The sequence below is a fragment of the Mirounga leonina genome, unplaced genomic scaffold (assembly GCF_011800145.1).
Source record: "Mirounga leonina isolate KUSES-001 unplaced genomic scaffold, KU_Mleo_1.0 Mir_94, whole genome shotgun sequence".
Lineage (NCBI taxonomy): Eukaryota > Metazoa > Chordata > Mammalia > Carnivora > Phocidae > Mirounga > Mirounga leonina.
This window is the reverse complement of record NW_023270855.1, coordinates 40,464,276-40,481,302: the sequence shown is the minus strand read 5'-3', so window position 1 is coordinate 40,481,302 and position 17,027 is coordinate 40,464,276. Positions and strand designations below refer to the sequence as shown.

Genomic DNA, 17,027 nt, shown 5'->3' with positions numbered 1-17,027 from the left:
CCAGTGCCTTTCTCTTTAGTCCTCCCAGCTCCCTGGCACTCCCAGCCAAAGCTAAGTCTCCTCCCTCAGCTCACATCTTCCCCTTCATCCATTCCCCTCAGGCCAGGAGAGAGGACAGAGCCATTTCCCTGTGACACAAGGGGAAACTGAGATAGGCTAGGGCTTGGCTCTGGTGAGTCAATAGGAAGAGAATCCAGGAGTCCTGACTCCCAGCCCAGGGCAGGGGAGAGGTTAGACCTGTCCTCTGAGGGCATTCCCCCGGTTCCAGGAGGGGGGCAGACATGACACAGAGACATCCAGCTTGGCTAGGAACAGCAGAGGCCATGGAATTAATCGGATCAGAGCCAGTGGCTGAGAAGCAAGGGACACAGCTGTTCTGGGAACCCCCCAGCTCACCCCCAAGGTCAAGGCCTCTCCCAGCTCCGTGCTGGCTAGGCCTGGGGGGCCTTAACACCGACCACCCACCTCTGAGCACCAAGGCCTTGGGTGGGAGGCAGGCAGGGGTGGGATAGGAGCCCCCCAGTCAAGAACAGGACAGCCTAAAACCCCTCCCCCCCCAGGGCACTAAGTCCCCATCCCCACTTCCCATGGGCAGGCACAGCTGTCTCTTACTCCTTAGAAATAAGGAAATGGGGGGCATGGCCAGGGAGAGCCCAGCGAGGCTCAGCACAAGCCCAGCCATGCTCCCCTCTTGTCTCACTGGCCCTACCCCTGTCTGTCCCAGCCTCAATCTCTTCTGAATACCTGGGGTGAAGAGAGAAGAATTGATGCAGGTAGCCTCCCCGCTTCCCCCCCACCTCTCCCCCCCCACCCCCCCCCCCCCCCCCGTCCTCACCGCTATCCCACCTCTGCTTGGGAAGGGTGAAGCAGGCAGAAAAGACATTTTGTGTCTGACTGGTATCTGAAAGTTCCCCACTGAGAGCACCCTTCACCGAAGCTAAGCATTGCTCCGTTCTCTTCTGGCTTCAGGGAGGTGAGCGCAGAGCATTTCAGGGGCTAAGAGGGCACTCGGAGAGAATCTGCTCTGGACTGAAGCGTTCCTCCCCCAGGACTCAACTGAGCCCCTCCTGGAGCAGCTGCTCCCCCACCTAGGGGCTCTTTAGCGCTTGGGCTGCCCCTTTGCAGCAGGCGGGCCGGGGGAGGGCCCCCCCCTCTCCCCAGACCAGCCCCTCCTCCCGCCCGCCGCCTGGGATTGGCGGGCCGGGGGCGGGCCAGGGGCGGGGCCGGGCGCCCTTCATCCCCCGCCGCGGCGCTTAGCCGGGAGCAGAGCGGACAGCGCCAGCCAGAGCGGAGCTCCGTGCGTCCCCCACCCGCCGGGCCAGGTACCGCTGGGGGCGCCGACCCCGGCCCAGGGCCCCGGGCGGGCAGAGCCCTACTGTGCACCCTCCCGTCCGTAGCCGGGCTCCGGGCAGCTCCCCTCGCCCGCCCTGCCCCGGGCAGGGGCCTCCCCCCAGCCTCCAGCGAGCCAGAACCCCGCGCGATCTGGGCCCAGGTCCGGCGACCCGCCAGGCAGGACTCAGCTCCGAGATGGAGCTGGTATCCCGGGAGAGGCACCTCGTCGCCTCGGGGCCTGTCGGCAGGGCCGGGCGGGACAGCGGGAGGTCAGCACTCGGGACTGGGGCCGCAGGAAGCCTTGTCGGGGCTCGGGGCGGTGCGCGAGGGGCTTCCCGAGGCAGAACCCGCGGGGACTAGCTGGAGAGCGTCCCGGAGGGGGGCCCAAGAGGGGCCGGGAACGGGCCCTGGAGCGCTGCCCCGACGGGCGCCTGACAGGCAAATCTGCCCGGCTGGCACGCCGGGTGTCCGGGTATATTTATCCCGGCCGCGTTGGGCAGGGGCTTGAGGGCAGATCGGGCCAGGCTGCCTGAGGGGCCGCGGGGCACATGTTGGTCCCGGAACCCGTGCCATTTGCAGCCGGGCCAGCGGGCACGGTGGGTACAGGGCGCATGTGGCTCTCCGGCCCGAGGGCGGGGCTCTGTGCGCGCTCCTTGCCGCCTCATTGCGCGGTGAGGGTGTGAGAGCGGGCGCCGAGCGTAGGGCAGAGGGAAAGGACCAGGACTGGGTTTGCAGGAGCCCGCCCCCGCTCCATTGGCCCCTTCGATTGGCCACAGCGAATGCGTGCGTTTGTTTACACCCGGGGAGGGGGAGGCCAGGGGCGGGGCCCGTGGGAGTCCGCCCTCTCCCCCACAGTGACCTGAGCCCTGAGCTCAGGTACAGGCTCTAGGACAAGTCCGAGAGGACTAAGTCAAAGGTCCTTGTACCTTGCACCCTGGGGACACCTTGACCCAGGCCCACCCTTCCTTCAGCCCGCCGGTCCTGTCTTTCCTTCCATGACGGCCTTGGGCCACTGTTCTGTCCCTGGGAGAAGCCTTTGGACCTTCCACCCCTTCCTCTTCAGTACGCAGTGTGGCATGGGAGCTCAGTGCCTTCTAGAGAGGAAGAAAATGCCCCAGAGCTTCTCAGTCTGGAGCATAGAAAGCCAGAGAGATCTGGGGACAGTTCCATTTTGAGAGGGGTAGGTTCTGTACAACCTTGGAAGTCTTCCTGCAGGAAGCACCAGAGGTGGGAGGAATCAGGGGTGGGTGAGGCCAGGCCTGGCACATCTCCAAGAGGGCTGGAGTGACTGGAATCAGAAACGAGAATCTCTGACCCCCTGGGGGGTTGGAGACAGGGGGCCAGTTCTCTGGGGAGGGTGTGGGTGTATGTCTCAAAACTCCACTCTGCCTGGGCTCGAGCCCATGTCTTCACTGGCTTCTCAAACCATTCTTTCTTCAGTCTGGTTCTTTTGGCCCACATCACTACGCCCCCCTCCACACACACTCCCCCCCCAGTCCAGGGCTCCTGGTGGCCAGACCATAACAGATTGCTCCTGTCCTGCTGCCTGCTGCCCTAGCAAGTGGCCTTGGAGCCTTGGGCAAATCGAGAAACGGAGGCACAACAAGACAGCCTGGGTGGTTCGAGGTCTCTGGGTAGGGCCAGGGAAGGTTTTTGAGCTGAACTGAGTGCAGCCTGAAAGTCCAGGCTGGGTGTGGAAACAGGCACTCATTCAGAGGGGAAAGCATGTTTTAGGGGAGTGGTTGACTGCAAGGGAGGTACGGTTTTGGTATCTGTGTGCGTGGAAAGCTGCGGTGGGATGTGCAGCCTATGCTGTGGTAAGATAGGAGCTCTGCAGGCACACGGTCTAGTGCAGACGTGGCCAGGGGCCAGGGGCCACTTAGAGCTGGGCTGAGATGGGCTGGGGGCTCGCCAAGGGCCTTGAACCCATTCTAGTCACTTAGCAACGCATACTGAGCACCTACCGTGTGCCCTGCGCACCTTCAGTCTGGTGGGTGGACGACTGGCCTTTGACTCTAGATAGGAAGACAGATGTGGGGGGGGGGGCACTCTAGAGGACCAGGCGGGGCTTCTGGGGGCCAAAGGGAAGGACCAGCTGCTGGGGCAGGAGGGGCTTTCCGGTCAGCGGCCTGGGGTGGCTTGGTTTTGAATTTCCGCTCTGCGGGCCACGTCCTGTACACAGCCTCTCGGCCGGCACGTCTGCACACGTGCGTGGCTGCTGAGAATGGGGGTCACTTCAATTGACCATCACTTCTGTGTATCTTTTCCATTGTGCGGGTAGACAAGCGCTGGACTGGGGAGCGGTCTTTCCAGCTGGGGCTGACCATGCACCTGCTCAGTCCCACCGTCTGGATGTCCCTGCACCCAGCTAGTAGGGGTCTAACCTGCCCTTGTAGGAACCTGCAAATGCTGTGGCAGCCTTCTTGCAGGGTCTTGCAGGGTTCCGCCTGGCCATCCCTGTGGTGCTCGCTGGGCCTGCTGCCCACTCACCTGGGCCTCTGGCTCTCTCTCCCCTTCTCATTCCTTCTGGGGTTCTCTCTGTCTTTCACTGGCTGTCTCCCTGTTTCTCTGTCTCTCTCCACTTGGCTATCTCTGGCTGGTTGGCCATCTCACCTCCCTGGTTGTCTCTCTCTCTCTCTGTCTCCCTGTCTGAATGTCTGTCCACCTCTCTCTGTGTGTGCATTTTTCTGTTTGTGTACCTCTATATCCATCTGCATTTCCCTTTCTCCCTGTGCCTCTCTGTCTGTCTGTCTGGATCAGTATGAGTGGACACATGTACCACACGTATGTGCTTTCTGTCCTTCCTCTTTCCCTGTCTCTCTCTTCCCTCCCTCTGCCTCTCTACTTCTGCCTGACATTGGATGGTGCCTTTCCTCCAGGCCGACCTTGCCTCTAGCCGCCCACACCAGGGTCTCCAATGAGTCCTGAGCTGCCCCAGGCCCCTGCTCCAGCTTTCCTTGGGGCCAGAAGTCCGGCTGTCCAAATATTTGGCCGCCTCCAGGGGATTCCGGGTCAGGAGGGAGGAGGATGGGCTGGCTGGCTCGGGGTCTCCCCTGCCCCTAGGGGGCCACAAGCACGTGATGTCCTGTCCTTTGCCTCAGCTGGGCCTCGGGCTGCACGTCCCTCTCAGCAGGCTGGCAGTGGGGGGAGGGGGCTGTTTCTGGCTCTGGCCCAGTCTTGAGCCAAGAGGTTCCAGCTACAGCTTCCCTTGGGGGAGCAAGGAGGGTCCTGGGCTGGGTGGGAGGGGAGGCCTAGGTGTCTCAGGTTAGGCCCAACTCTACGCATCTGTTGGGGGTCTAGAAAATATACCCTGTCACAGGAAGGTCCAACTTCCGGCCCCAGCTGGGCCCCTCAGATCCTCCTAGACACTTCCGGATGCCCAGAACACAGAAGCACAGTCCCCAGACACCAGGGCCAGGGAGCTAAACTAGGAGGGATTGGCGTTGCTGACACATCAATGCTCTGGGCCATCTTCCTTTCTCTGGATGTGCCCCCTCTTGCACACCACCCGCCTCAGTACCAGCCCGGTATTGACCAGGCACTGGCTACTTACCCACTATTGTGGACAATGAAGGAGTAGTGGGTGGGGGCCTGGGTCTACTGAGGTCAAAATCTGGAGTCGTGGGCCTGGAAGAGGGGCTAGGGGGGTATAAGGCTATAGCACTCTCCCATGTTCAGAACACCCTCCCGCATGCCCTACCTCTAGTCCCCTGACTTCAGCAATCATCTCCCCACCAATCCCTGGGGCTGTGCCTTGAGAACATATAATTCAGACAGGTCCATTCAATCCAGTTTCCTTGTTGACTGATAGCTTGTCCTAGGATGGTGTTCTCCCTCTGAAGCCTGGAAAAGCAGATGGGCAGAGGGGTGCCGGGATAGGAGGGGCCCCTTGTCTCTGCCGAGGAGGGGAATAAGGATGGCTGAGCTGGAACTGGGGGCAGCCCTCATCCCTGAGCCTCCGGGAATGACCGCAATGGGCCTGCAGGCCGGGCCACCTGCCTGTCCCCTGACATCTGGGCTGAGGTTAGGATTGCCCAAGCACCAGAAACCTGGGGGCAAGTTCTAGGGGGTCTGGGCCCCCACTAAGCTTATGTGGCTGCAGGACTGAGGCAAGGACAGTGTGGATGCCTCCCTGTAGCTCGCTAGCCCACTACTGCAGACCTACTGATGTCCCTGAGCATTGGGGGAAGAAAGCAGTGCTCAAGTCCCTGGTGACTCCAAGGACCTCGGTTGTGGGACAGAGAGTATGTGTCCCACAGCAGCTGATGCAAGCAGCGGCCTGGATTCCTGGGCCTCAAAATCTTTCATTAGCCAAACTTAACACCTGTCGAGGTGTGCCTGACCAATTCTCACTCTGTGATGGCCGCGTGGGCGAGCGTTACCTGCCGCGCCATCCTTGTGGTTCCTGGCCTCTCCTGGCCCTTATCTCCCAGCAGAGCCAACAGGCCCCAGGGCAGTGGCCTAGGCCATCGATTTCCTGCCCAAGTCCACACTGCCCCCATGACAGATGCCATTCTGATGATCTGCCCAAGGTTGCAGTGATTTTTCCAACCTGGAGCCTGACCCCTCTCTGGGAGCCCATGGCATGGTCTGGGACAAAGGCCTTGGGGAGGCTTCTCACTCTGTCCCCAGCTTTGCCAAACCTCATGGGACCCCTGGAGGGCAGGAGGATACTGAGATCCTGAGTCGGGAATGCTCTGCCCGTGGTCACACAGTGAGGCAGGGCCAGGCCAGGACTCAGACTCAGAATGTCCACTCTGGGCTTTCCCGACAGTGGGTCAGAATCGGCTGGCAGCTTGTGTTAGGCAGAGGCTATCCCTGAGTCTACCCTGACTCCCTGATACAAAGGAGCCTGCTAGGCGATAGGCCTGAGGGACGGCAGATGTCAGAAATGGGCTGCCAGCCTCAGGGAATGGCTGGGGGCCGCTCATCTCCACCCTGGCTTCTCAGCCCTTAGTCCTGCCCTACGCTGAAGTACAGACCTGTTGACCTGGCCTTCAAGGTTTCGTTGGGTTTGTCTGTAGCCGTGGAACCTTCTTCAATCTGCCCCATACCACACCTTAGAGCCTTTGCCCACGCTGTGCCCTCTGCTTCAGGGACTCTTTCCCATTCCACACTTTTGGGACTCCTCCTGAGATTTCAGAACTGGCTCCATCACCTCTTCCTCTAGGAAGCCTTCCTTGATGCCTCTGTCTCCCCTTTTTTGAGTCCCAGCACTGTGTGGCTCACATTCAGCTGCTGTGCATGGGTATATGTTTGGGGATTTTGTCCCTTCCAGACTGGAAGCCACTTAAGGAAGGATATTCCATGTCCTCTCTGGGATCTCAAGCCAGGCCAAAACCCAGCAGTACCTGACTGTGAGTAATAGACAGGACGTGAAGGTCTAGGCCTAAGTCCTGCTGGGGGGATGGGGAACCTGGAGCCAGGAACTCAGGCCCTTTGGCCATGACCATGCCATGGGCTGTGGTCTCCCTGGAGGTAGTGCCTGGCTGCTAGGGAAGGATATTAAGGCAGAGAAGGGTGCTTTGTCCAAGCTGCCAACTCAGCACACTCTGAGGGCCTGTCCCAGCCTGCCTAGGGTGGGAGGTCCGAAAAGGGCAACCCTAGCGGAGAGCCAGGGGGCACCAGGGAGTGACTCTGGAGATAAGATGCTGGCATCTCCACACCCAACTGGGACCCTTGGAGAGGTGCTGATGGTGAGGCTTAGGGCAGGGGCATGAAGACAGGCTGACATCAGGGGCTCTCATCCAGGGGAGGAGAGCACGAGGGGAGATAGTCACATTGTCATAGTCCTGAGGGGCAGGGCTGGAGGTGAGATGGGTTCAGATGCCAGCATCAGAAAAAGGAGAGGCAGGTTGAGGGAGTCCAAGGGTGCCAAGTGTGGGTCCCTAGGATCTGAACTCTGGCCTAGGGCTGCCTGGGGCAATGGTGGGTTGCCTCCAGGACACTGGGGCCTGAGGCCTGAACCCAGCTTCCTGTCCCCACGCTTAACCCCGAGTGCTAAGACCCCTGGTGCTCTGGGTTCTAAGTAGACCTGAGACCATCAGGATCCAGAGGGGGATGGGGTATTCAGGGCAGGATTCAGAGTTCCCAAGCAGAGGGGGTGCTAAGGCATCGAGACGAGACTCTGGTAGGGGCGCCTTGCTGGCTTAGTGAGTAGAGCATGCAACTCTTGATCTTGGGGTTGTGAGTTTGAGCCCCACATCAGGTGTAGCGATTACTTAAAAATAAAGCCTTAAAAAAAAAAAAAGTCTAGGCTCTGGGGGACCTACATGACAGTGCTGCCCCCTCCTTGGTCTCCACTCGGGTCTTAGCTCTCCTACTGGCCTATGTAGCCTTCAGGACCTCCTTATAGATCCTGGGGCACTGTGCCCAGGTAGGTACCTTCTGGGCATGGGGTAGGTGGCTCCCAGCCCCAGTGATGGGAGAGGGGCCAGTGAGGTGTGTGGCAGGGGGCAGGGGTGGTGGGGGGCAAGGAGGGGAACTGGCTCCTTAGAGGCCCACCAGGGCCATGCCTTGAGGGCAGGGAAGGGAGGATGGATCCAGTGGCCCAGGCCCCTCTACAGCTGCCTCAGGCCCTGAGTTCCTGGCCTGGGGTTCCGGGAAATGGAGAATCTGCTCAAAGGGTCCACTCCTGGAGGGTGGCCACCTAAGGGGTGAGGGTATTCCCTAGGAGGAGAGGCTTGAAGGAGAACGTGGCCCTAAGGCCAGGGCTGTGTGGAGGGTGACGCCTGTGTGGCCCAGAGAGCTCGGCCCTGGGACACTCATTTCCTGGAAGGCCCCCTGAGGGCCCTTCGCAGCCAGGCGGGCAGGGGCCAGGTGTCCAGCCACCCAGCACCGCCTCAGGCCTCCTGGCTCCGGGGGGCGGGGGGGTAGCCTTTGCGCCTGCCGTTCCCAGCGCCAGCTCTCAGACCACAGAAGGCCCTTTGTTCTGGCTGCAGCAGTGCCCGCCGGGCGGCTGGGAACAGGGCCCACAGCCCTCACCCTCTCCCGAGGCCTCCAGCCGTCGGGCAGTGCCATTCTAGGTTGGCTAGGAGGCCCCTGGCACACAGGGCCGGCACAGGAAACCGTCTCCCGGTATTAATGTCAGGGAGGGGGGGTCGGTCCGGGGCCCACCCCCGGAGTGGAGTCTGGATGCCTGGGACTCAGCATCCTAGGCTCCAGGCACCACTGGACTCTGAACTCAGGTCATCCAGCTGATCCTCACTGCACAGATGGAGAAACTGAGGCCCCCACGGGCTTGCCTGGGCTGATATGTGGGTGGGTGGGGGGAGGCAGGGAGCGCTATGTACTGGCCAAGGTGTCCCCTCAGGATGTCCCGGAGAACTCAGGTATCTGAGCTCTACTCCCCCAAAAGCAGGGCCCAGGGAGGCAGCAGGCCCAGCCGCATATGCACGTAAGTCCTGAGTGACCTTCTGGGAGGTGTGATACGGCTATAGACTTCCAGTGGGAGGCTGGGCCATGGGTGCCGGGAGCGGGGATAACCAGAGGGACCCATTGCTCTGCAGACTTCTGTGTTGGTGTGAGAGCTAGTGATCCTGCTGGTGGCCCCTGACCATGGAGGCACCTCTGCAGACAGAAATGGTGGAGCTGGTGCCCAACGGCAAACACTCGGAGGGGCTGCTCCCAGTCACCACCCCCACGGCCGGCAACCCGAGGTGAGCAGAGGAGAGGCCCAGCCACGGCTCAGGGCAGGGCAGGGTGCCGAGCAAGGGCTGGAGGTGAGCTGCCTGCTCTGGCCTGTGCCTGCAGGGTCGAGGGCCCCAGACGGAGCTGTGTTGAGGGCAAGGGCTTCCTACAGAAAAACCCCAGCAAGGAGCCGCACTTCACTGACGTGAGCCGGGGTGCACTGGGGGTTCGGGACACCTCTGGGAGCTTGTGTGCAGTAACGAAGTGCTCTGGGGCAGCAATGGGAGGCTAAGGGACAGTGAGGGGGAACGCTGGGAGGCCCTCCATGCTTTGCTGACCCCCCCCCAACTCCCATCTCACTCTGGTGCCTGCAGTTCGAGGGGAAGACCTCATTTGGGATGTCAGTGTTCAACCTCAGCAACGCCATCATGGGCAGCGGCATCCTGGGCCTCGCCTACGCCATGGCCAACACGGGCATCATCCTTTTCCTGTAAGTCCTCTCAGTGAACCCTCCCGAGACAGGAGCCCTAAACAGGCCACCAGCCATGACCTCCCAGGACCCGCCGGTTTCCCATCCCAAGACCCAGGCTGCAGTGGGGGGGCTTAACCCAAACCACAGCTAAAAAAAACCCGCCATGGCTGGACAAACAGCCCTCATTTCCCAGCAAAGCCGGTGAGATTACAACACAGGACAAGCCTAACAGACCCGAGTCTATCCTTCTACCACCTTTACACGTGATGAGCGAGCCCCCGCAGCCAGGCCTTGTGCGGGCACACGTGTACTTTACCTGGGAACTCTGCCCTGCTGCCCAAATGGAAAATGTGTTTGTTCCAAGAACGCAAGGAGGTGGTGCTCAGAGGCCCCTTCTGGGTTGCGGCTCACCCTGGGTCAAATGGGTGGTGTTCACCACTGCTAGGGCCTGTTGAACTTGCATCCACACCTGTTGGGGGTCCAGACACCTGGGTCACAGACCCACACACCCAGGCCTCCCAGAGCTCCTCGCCCCTGCCACCCAGGGAAGTCCCAGATGGCTTCCTTTCATCCATCTTCCTCAGGTTCCTGCTGACAGCCGTTGCCCTGCTCTCCAGCTACTCCATCCACCTGCTACTCAAGTCCTCAGGGATCGTGGGTGAGCCTTCAACCCAACCTGGAGCAAGGGAGGGCTGGACCAGGGAAAGCACCCCTGACTGTTCTGACTCCTCGTGCCCACAGGCATCCGTGCCTACGAGCAGCTGGGCTACCGTGCCTTTGGGACCCCAGGGAAGCTGGCAGCGGCCCTGGCCATCACGCTGCAGAATATTGGAGGTGAGGCAGGCAGACACGGGCAGGCGGTGGGCTGGTGGGCAGTCCGAGGGCTGGCTGCCTCGGCTGACCCCAGTGCCTGCCTACCCGTCTCCCCCCAGCCATGTCCAGCTACCTGTACATCATCAAGTCTGAGCTGCCCCTTGTCATACAGACCTTCCTGAACCTGGAGGAGCAAACCTCGTGAGCCCCAGGGTGGGGCGGGGCTGGGTGAGGGTGGGAGGTCTTCGTCTACCCCTCCGTGTGCCCTGCTGGCCCCGGGAACCCAGGCTGGGCTAGTGGGAGAGACGAGACAGTGCTTGCAAGCGGCAGCTGGAGGGGCAGAGAGCTGCCAGCCGAGCTAACATTCAGTCGACACTCATTTAGGGAGCACCTAGGGGAATCCCCCAGGAAGGCCAGTGGGGGTAAGGGGTGCGGTGAGGCCGAGGAAGCTGGGCCCCCACCTGGGCCTGGACCCAGCCTGTGAGCACGCGAGGGCCTGAGAGCCTTGGGCTTAGCTCTAAGCCCCTGCTATTCCTGACCATGGCTTGGGTGTTAGCCGCCCCCAACCAAGAAATTAAGCCCATGGTGTCCCAGTTGCCCATCATCAGTTTAGCCAGCACTAATGACATCAGCCACGTTTTGTGGGTGGAGACAGAGATGACAGCCAGGCCCTGCCCTTGGCCACACAGCCCAGGCAAGCAGAGAGGTGTGAAGTTGAGAGTAGCTCTGGGAGGAGAGAAGCATCAGGATTCTTTCCCCGACCCCCCACCAGGTCCTGGGGGCCTTTCCCAAGGAGTTGGCCTTTAGGCTTCCCTGGGAAGGGGGGTCTCATTCCTTATCCCTTTAGTTCTCCGTGCCCCCTGTCCCTTGGTGGTGGCGGGGTGCAGGATGATGCAGGATACAGATGTCAGGAGGGACCACAAGGGGCACCAGACGTTGGCAAGTCCCTGATCCCTCCATAGAAAATGTCCCACCCCCCAGAGCCAGGTTTGTTCATCCCCCTGCCTCCCTGGGCCCCTGGGGGCCCCTCCCTGGGGAAGCTGGACCCAGACCTGTGTGTCCTGAGAAAAACAAGAGCAGTGACTATACCTATAATGGTCACCAAGCAGGAGCCCGGCGCCTTAGTCCGCACCTCGCCCAGGAGAGTGCTGAGAGAACGTCCCTTTTGCAGATGGGGCAAGGGAGACTCAGTGCTCTGAACAAGTATTTTCCAGAGGTCACTCAGTAGCACCCCGGGTGCACCGATTAGGTATGGAGGCAGACGCCCCCCACCCTAAGGCTGAGGAGACTGATGTTGGCTCCCCACTCCTGTCCCTGCAGGGACTGGTACATGAACGGGAACTACCTGGTGATCCTAGTTTCTGTCACCGTCATTCTGCCTCTGGCACTGATGCGGCAGCTTGGTGAGTGTGGCAAGGCCAGGGCCTTGGAGGGGGGATGTTGGAGGGATGCCTGGGAGGGGACCCCAGTCTCAGAGCCCCTCCGCACTTTGCAGGCTACCTGGGTTACTCCAGCGGCTTCTCTCTCAGCTGCATGGTGTTCTTCCTAATCGCAGTGAGTTACCCTCCGTGCTGGCGTGGAGGGCAGGTCTCCCGGGGAGGGGGTGGGGGGCAGGCTCCTCCGTCAGGGGGAGGGGTCAGGCCTTTCTGGGAAACCTGGGTCAGAAGGCAGCCCCTTCCGTACTGATCTAGGTGTGGCGTCATAGTGACTCCCGGGCAGATCTAGCCTGGCCCTGATCTCATCCTTTCCCCAACCCAGGTCATCTACAAAAAGTTCCACGTGCCCTGCCCACTGCCCGTCAACTTCGCCAACATCACGGGCAACTTCAGCCTCGTGGAGGTCACCAAGGAGGAGGCACAGCTGCGGGTTGAGACAGAGACCACAGCCCTCTGCACCCCGAGCTACTTCACACTCAACTCACAGGTCCCAACAGGCCAGGGTGGGGCGGTGGGCCCCGTGAGAGTGGGGGGGGCTGCCCTGACGTGGTCCCCGTGTCTCCCCAGACGGCATACACCATCCCCATCATGGCCTTCGCCTTCGTCTGCCATCCCGAGGTGCTGCCCATCTATACAGAGCTCAAGGAGTAGGTGTCTGTGGTTGAGAGGGGGGCAGCCGCCTTAAGCTGGTTTGGGGAGAATGAATGTGGTCCTGACAGGACCGGGGCTGGGGGTGGGGAGGAACGGGAGCCAAGTCACTTTATCAAAGCTCTCCGTGGCTGCCCTGAGGGGCGACTGGGGACAAGAAGGAGACGTGTTCAGCTGCCAGATGGTGAGGGCGTGGTGCCGGAGAGACCCCAGGGCACAGGGGGGTCTCTGGTGTGGCCCAGCTTGGCACCAGTCCCCTCCCCTGCTTCGCCGTAGTCCCTCCAAGAGGAAGATGCAGCACATCTCCAACCTGTCCATCTCCGTCATGTATGTCATGTACTTCCTGGCTGCCCTCTTCGGCTACCTCACCTTCTACGGTATGGCTGGACCATGGGGGCAGAGGCAGAGGCCAGGCTGGGGGGCACGGGGCTGGCCGGTGGCCATGGCACCCTGCATACTGTAGGCGCTAAGTAGGTGTGCGACGCCTAACTGTGCCCTGCGGCTGTGGAGGTGAGTCTGGTGCCACTTCGCACAGTGTCAGGGCCAACCCAGGCTCAGAGCCCACCCCCCTCCCCGGGCCACGCGCTGACCGCCCTCCCTGCCTGCCGCAGACGGGGTGGAGTCTGAGCTACTGCACACCTACAGCAAGGTGGACCCATTCGACGTGCTGATCCTCTGCGTGCGAGTGGCCGTGCTGACGGCAGTCACACTCACGGTGCCAATCGTTCTGTTTCCGGTGAGCTGGCGGGTAGGTGGACCAAGGCAGGGTGGGATGGAGGGGGCTGACAGATTGGTGACTCTTCCCACCCCCGCCCCCCAGGTGCGCCGTGCCATCCAGCAGATGCTGTTTAAGAACCAGGAGTTCAGCTGGTTGCGGCACACGCTCATTGCCATCGGCCTGCTCACTTGCATCAACCTGCTGGTTATCTTCGCTCCCAACATCCTGGGCATCTTCGGGGTCATCGGTGAGGGTCTGGCCCAGCTGTGTATAGAGACAGGGCATTGGCCCAGAGAATTTCCTATCTGCAAATCCTGGCAGATTCCTGAGATCGTACCCTACATTTAAGTGATGGCTACTGGCCATGTGTGCACAGCTGGGCTTCCTGTCTGAGATTTTGTCCTTAAGGCTATTCTAATCCCTTTTGTGGGCTCAAAACCAGAGACAGTTCCCCTTGCTGGGGGATGAGGTGGAGCCCAGGTGCCAGGGACCTCCATGAATGATCTCACTGGGTCTTGTCCCCATTTCACATATGAGAAAATTAAGGTCCATCGTGATTAGGGGAGTAGCAGAGCCATACAGCTGGTAAGTGGGGGGCCTTGATTTAGCTCTAGGATAATGGGACTATAGGTTTGGTACTCTGTCCACTGTCCCATCCCAGCTGGGGCTCTGAGCTAGAAGATCAGACAATTCTGAGATATCTTTGGGGTGACCCAACTCAGAAGACTCACTCCCCAACCCAAGTCTGCAAGGACCAACAACGCACAGGCCTGGGGGGCCGAGTGTCATGGATATCATAGGCAAGACTGTTGGTTCTATATATCTGAAATCTGACTTAAAAGTGATTTAAGCAGAAAGGAATGAATTGGCTCAAATAAAGAAAAAGCCTTCAGGAATAGCTATATCTAGGAGCCCAATATCTTCAGGGCTTTGTGTCTATCTCTTGGCTTGCCTTTTCTCTTTGCTAGAGATTCTTTGACTGCCAACAGCACTAGCTTTCCATCCAGGTAGACAGAGAACCAGGGGAGGGGCTGGTGGGCTCTCCAGAATCAGGCAGAGCTCTCAAGTGGAGTCTCAAGGAAGACATTCCGCCAACAAGGAATGTTTGATCTCATTGAAGGGTCCACCCCCGGACCTTAACCAGTATGCGGACATGCCTCGTTCTTTGCAGGTGCCACATCTGCCCCATGCCTCATCTTCATCTTCCCTGCCATCTTCTACTTCCGCATCATACCCACCGAGAGGGAGCCTGCAAAGTCTACCCCCAAAATCCTGGTGCGAGGGTCCTGGAGGTTGGTGGCCTGGTGTGGGGCTGAGGGGGCTGCCCTTACTGCACCCCTGACTCTGACTCCTGTCCCCACAGGCCCTTTGTTTCGCTGTGCTTGGCCTCTTGCTGATGACCATGAGCTTGAGCTTCATCATCACTGACTGGGTGTCAGGGACCAGCCAGCATGGAGGAAGCCACTAGGAGGAGACATCCATCCTGTTCTGACTACTCGTCCACGTACCCCTGCCCAGAGTCTTCAGCCCTTGCTCCCATCTAGCCAAGGGGGAGGAGAAAGACGTGTTAACACTATGGCATTTGGCCCTGCCTCACATCCTCTCTGTGGAAGGTTTCTGTCAGAGCCAGGACCAAGGCCCTAGGGCCACTCCCTTTCTGGGCTCCCGGACTCCAGGGGCTGCCTGGGCTGAGAGCAGGGTAGGGCTGTACCCTTGCTCCCTCACTCTTGCCTCAGCTCCCACCCAAGCCTCTGTTCTCCTTTGCACAGATGCGCACACGAGGCCCCGCAGCTGCCTCCCGAGGTCACACAGCCTATAGGGCACGTAGAGCTGGAAACCAGGCCTGCAGCCATCTCCCCACCGTGCTGCTGTGCCGTGGTCTGCACCCTGGGGCCTCATCTCCCTCAGCTCACTCACCTCTTCCCACTTCTGTCCCTGAGGCCCCTTTCAGGCACTTGGACTCAGGCCCTTAGATACTCTTGTCTCCTTCTCCCATCCCCGTCACCAGAAGCAGACCATTCCCCCTCACACCTGGAGCCAGCAGGTTCTTTTGAGTGTGAGGCTGGTGTGGGCACCCCCAAGGGACCCCTACCCTGTCCCTTCACCAGTCCTGGGGAGGCTGGGACTCCCCCCACCCCAAGCCTGGGCCATAGCTCACATTCCACTTCTGGGAGAAGAAAGAGTCTGGGGCCCGGAGTGTCTCTGTCCCCTGGGAGCCAAAGACCCCAGGGGCTGGTCTGGGGCAGGAGTGGAGAGGTGGTGGGCCCCCTTTTATAAATATTATACATAAGAGCAGCTATGTTGTGTATTCTTGATCCCCATGGCCCCTGTGCTCCTGGAAAGTGGGTAGACGTCGGGACATGGATGGTAATGGGAGCCCCTCCGGCCTCCTTCCCTGAGATGAGGGTGGGGACAGGCCCCCTTCCTCCCAAACCAGCCAGTGGTATGCTCAGACTCAGCTCTGGATCTGGGCCAGGCTCAGCACAGACCTGCTTTCTCACGGGGTGAGGTGGGGAGGAATTAATGAGGCCCCAGGAAATGGGACAGAGAGAGGCCTCCGGAAGGAGGCAACGTGAGGTGCATCCCCAGCAGCTTCAGGGAGGGTCTGAGCTGGGGGCAGCCGAGCCCTGTGGAAGCACTGTCGAAGGGCCCCCTGCCCCCCCCCTGGCTGCCGTGTCAACCCTCTGTCAATGCTTTGAGTCTGGGAACAAAAGTCCAGGAAACCTGTGACCTGTCAGACTGATCTTCTGTTAATAGTAAAACCCACAGTGAATAAAGGTGGGTTAGTGAATTCCTGTACTGGGGACCCTGGGTTTTGAGTAGGGGGTCCAAAGCAGGGCAGGGCTAGTCTAAGGATGCAGGGTAGCCCCAGGTGGCCTTGGCCCCCGATGGGACCGGGAAGCTGCCCATTGCCTGGGGCAGGCCTAAACCAGCTGGTACCCAGCAAGATGGAGCTGCCCAGGCCTTGGCACCAAACCCTCATTAGGAGAGACCCTGCACCCGGCTAGGCCGCCGGGGAAAGTGCAGCAGGAAAAATCCGGTTTGAACTGGCAAGGCAGCTGCCAGCTTGGGAAACCCCTGAAGAAAGAATTTCCTCAAGCTGGTGGCTGCTAGGCCCATGACGGTGCCCGCTGACCAGAGCAGGGCTTCCCGGATCTAGTTCCCTTTAGCCCCAGGTGCTGGACTCCAGCCTGGGGACTTCCCCGGGAGCCCTGCAGCCCCAGAAAAGAGCTGGACACCGGCCTAGAGGGGGCTGCAGCCCTGAGTGTCCTGGCGTACGGGCTGCCCTCTGGGGGTCTCTGGCGTCCTCCTCATCGGATTAGGTCATAGCCCTGCATGGAACCTCGGGCTCCTGCAGAGTGCGAGGCAAGGAAGGACGGGGTCCATCCTGCTGACGGACCCTGGGGGGCTTTTCTCATACTCCTGTCTGTCCAAAGAAGGCTATAGGTCAGAGCAGTCACAGGACTGCCTGGGTTCCCTTAAAACCCCAGGCCTGGCTGTAGGCCGCTTAGACTGGAGCTCCACCTGCTTCTCCTCCCTGCCCCCCCACCCAACACACACACAGAGAACTAGGGTGGAGGAAGGATTCTGGCCCCCCACAGGCCTCCTCTGCCTGCCCAGCAAAGTCTCCTCCAGCCTGGCCAGTGGGCAGCCTTCTCCAGGGGGAGGGGGCAGGCGCTATGGCCATACACTATATCTAAAAGTCAAGTGCCCACATGGCTGCCTGAAAATGAATATCCCTTGTCCCTGGCTGTCAAGGTCCAGCTGCTCAGGGGCGCCTGGGCAGCTCAGTGAGTTAAGTGTCCGACTTGATTTCGGCTCAGGTCATGATCTCAGGGTCGTGGGATCGAGTTCCGAGTTAAGCTATGCCCTGGGCAAGGAGCCTACTTGGGATTCTCTCTCTCTCCCTCTCCATCTGCCCCTCTGGCCCCCATCCCCCCCCCCCCTCTCTCTAAAAAAAAAAAAAAAAAAAGGTCCA

At 60.4% G+C, this 17,027-nt stretch overlaps 1 protein-coding gene across 5 annotated transcripts; it reads left to right on the top strand.

Annotated features, from left to right (window-relative positions):
• The first annotated feature begins 1,257 nt into the window (after positions 1-1,257).
• Positions 1,258-15,345, top strand: SLC38A3 (solute carrier family 38 member 3). Of its 5 annotated transcripts, XM_034997988.1 has the most exons (18): positions 1,258-1,322; positions 6,611-6,689; positions 8,693-8,728; positions 8,841-8,990; positions 9,085-9,166; positions 9,336-9,451; positions 10,018-10,091; positions 10,175-10,267; positions 10,366-10,447; positions 11,567-11,649; positions 11,742-11,800; positions 12,005-12,169; positions 12,250-12,329; positions 12,607-12,707; positions 12,942-13,066; positions 13,151-13,295; positions 14,220-14,323; positions 14,412-15,345. In XM_034997988.1, exons 4-18 carry the CDS (start codon positions 8,890-8,892, stop codon positions 14,514-14,516), a joined length of 1,515 nt encoding a protein of 504 aa, XP_034853879.1. In that variant the 5' UTR covers positions 1,258-1,322; positions 6,611-6,689; positions 8,693-8,728; positions 8,841-8,889; the 3' UTR covers positions 14,517-15,345. The 5 variants fall into 5 exon arrangements, with proteins under 5 accessions (XP_034853879.1, XP_034853878.1, XP_034853877.1 ...); XM_034997987.1 differs by lacking the exon at positions 8,693-8,728; XM_034997990.1 differs by lacking the exon at positions 6,611-6,689 and having other exon boundaries at positions 1,286-1,322.
• The last annotated feature ends 1,682 nt before the right edge of the window (positions 15,346-17,027 follow it).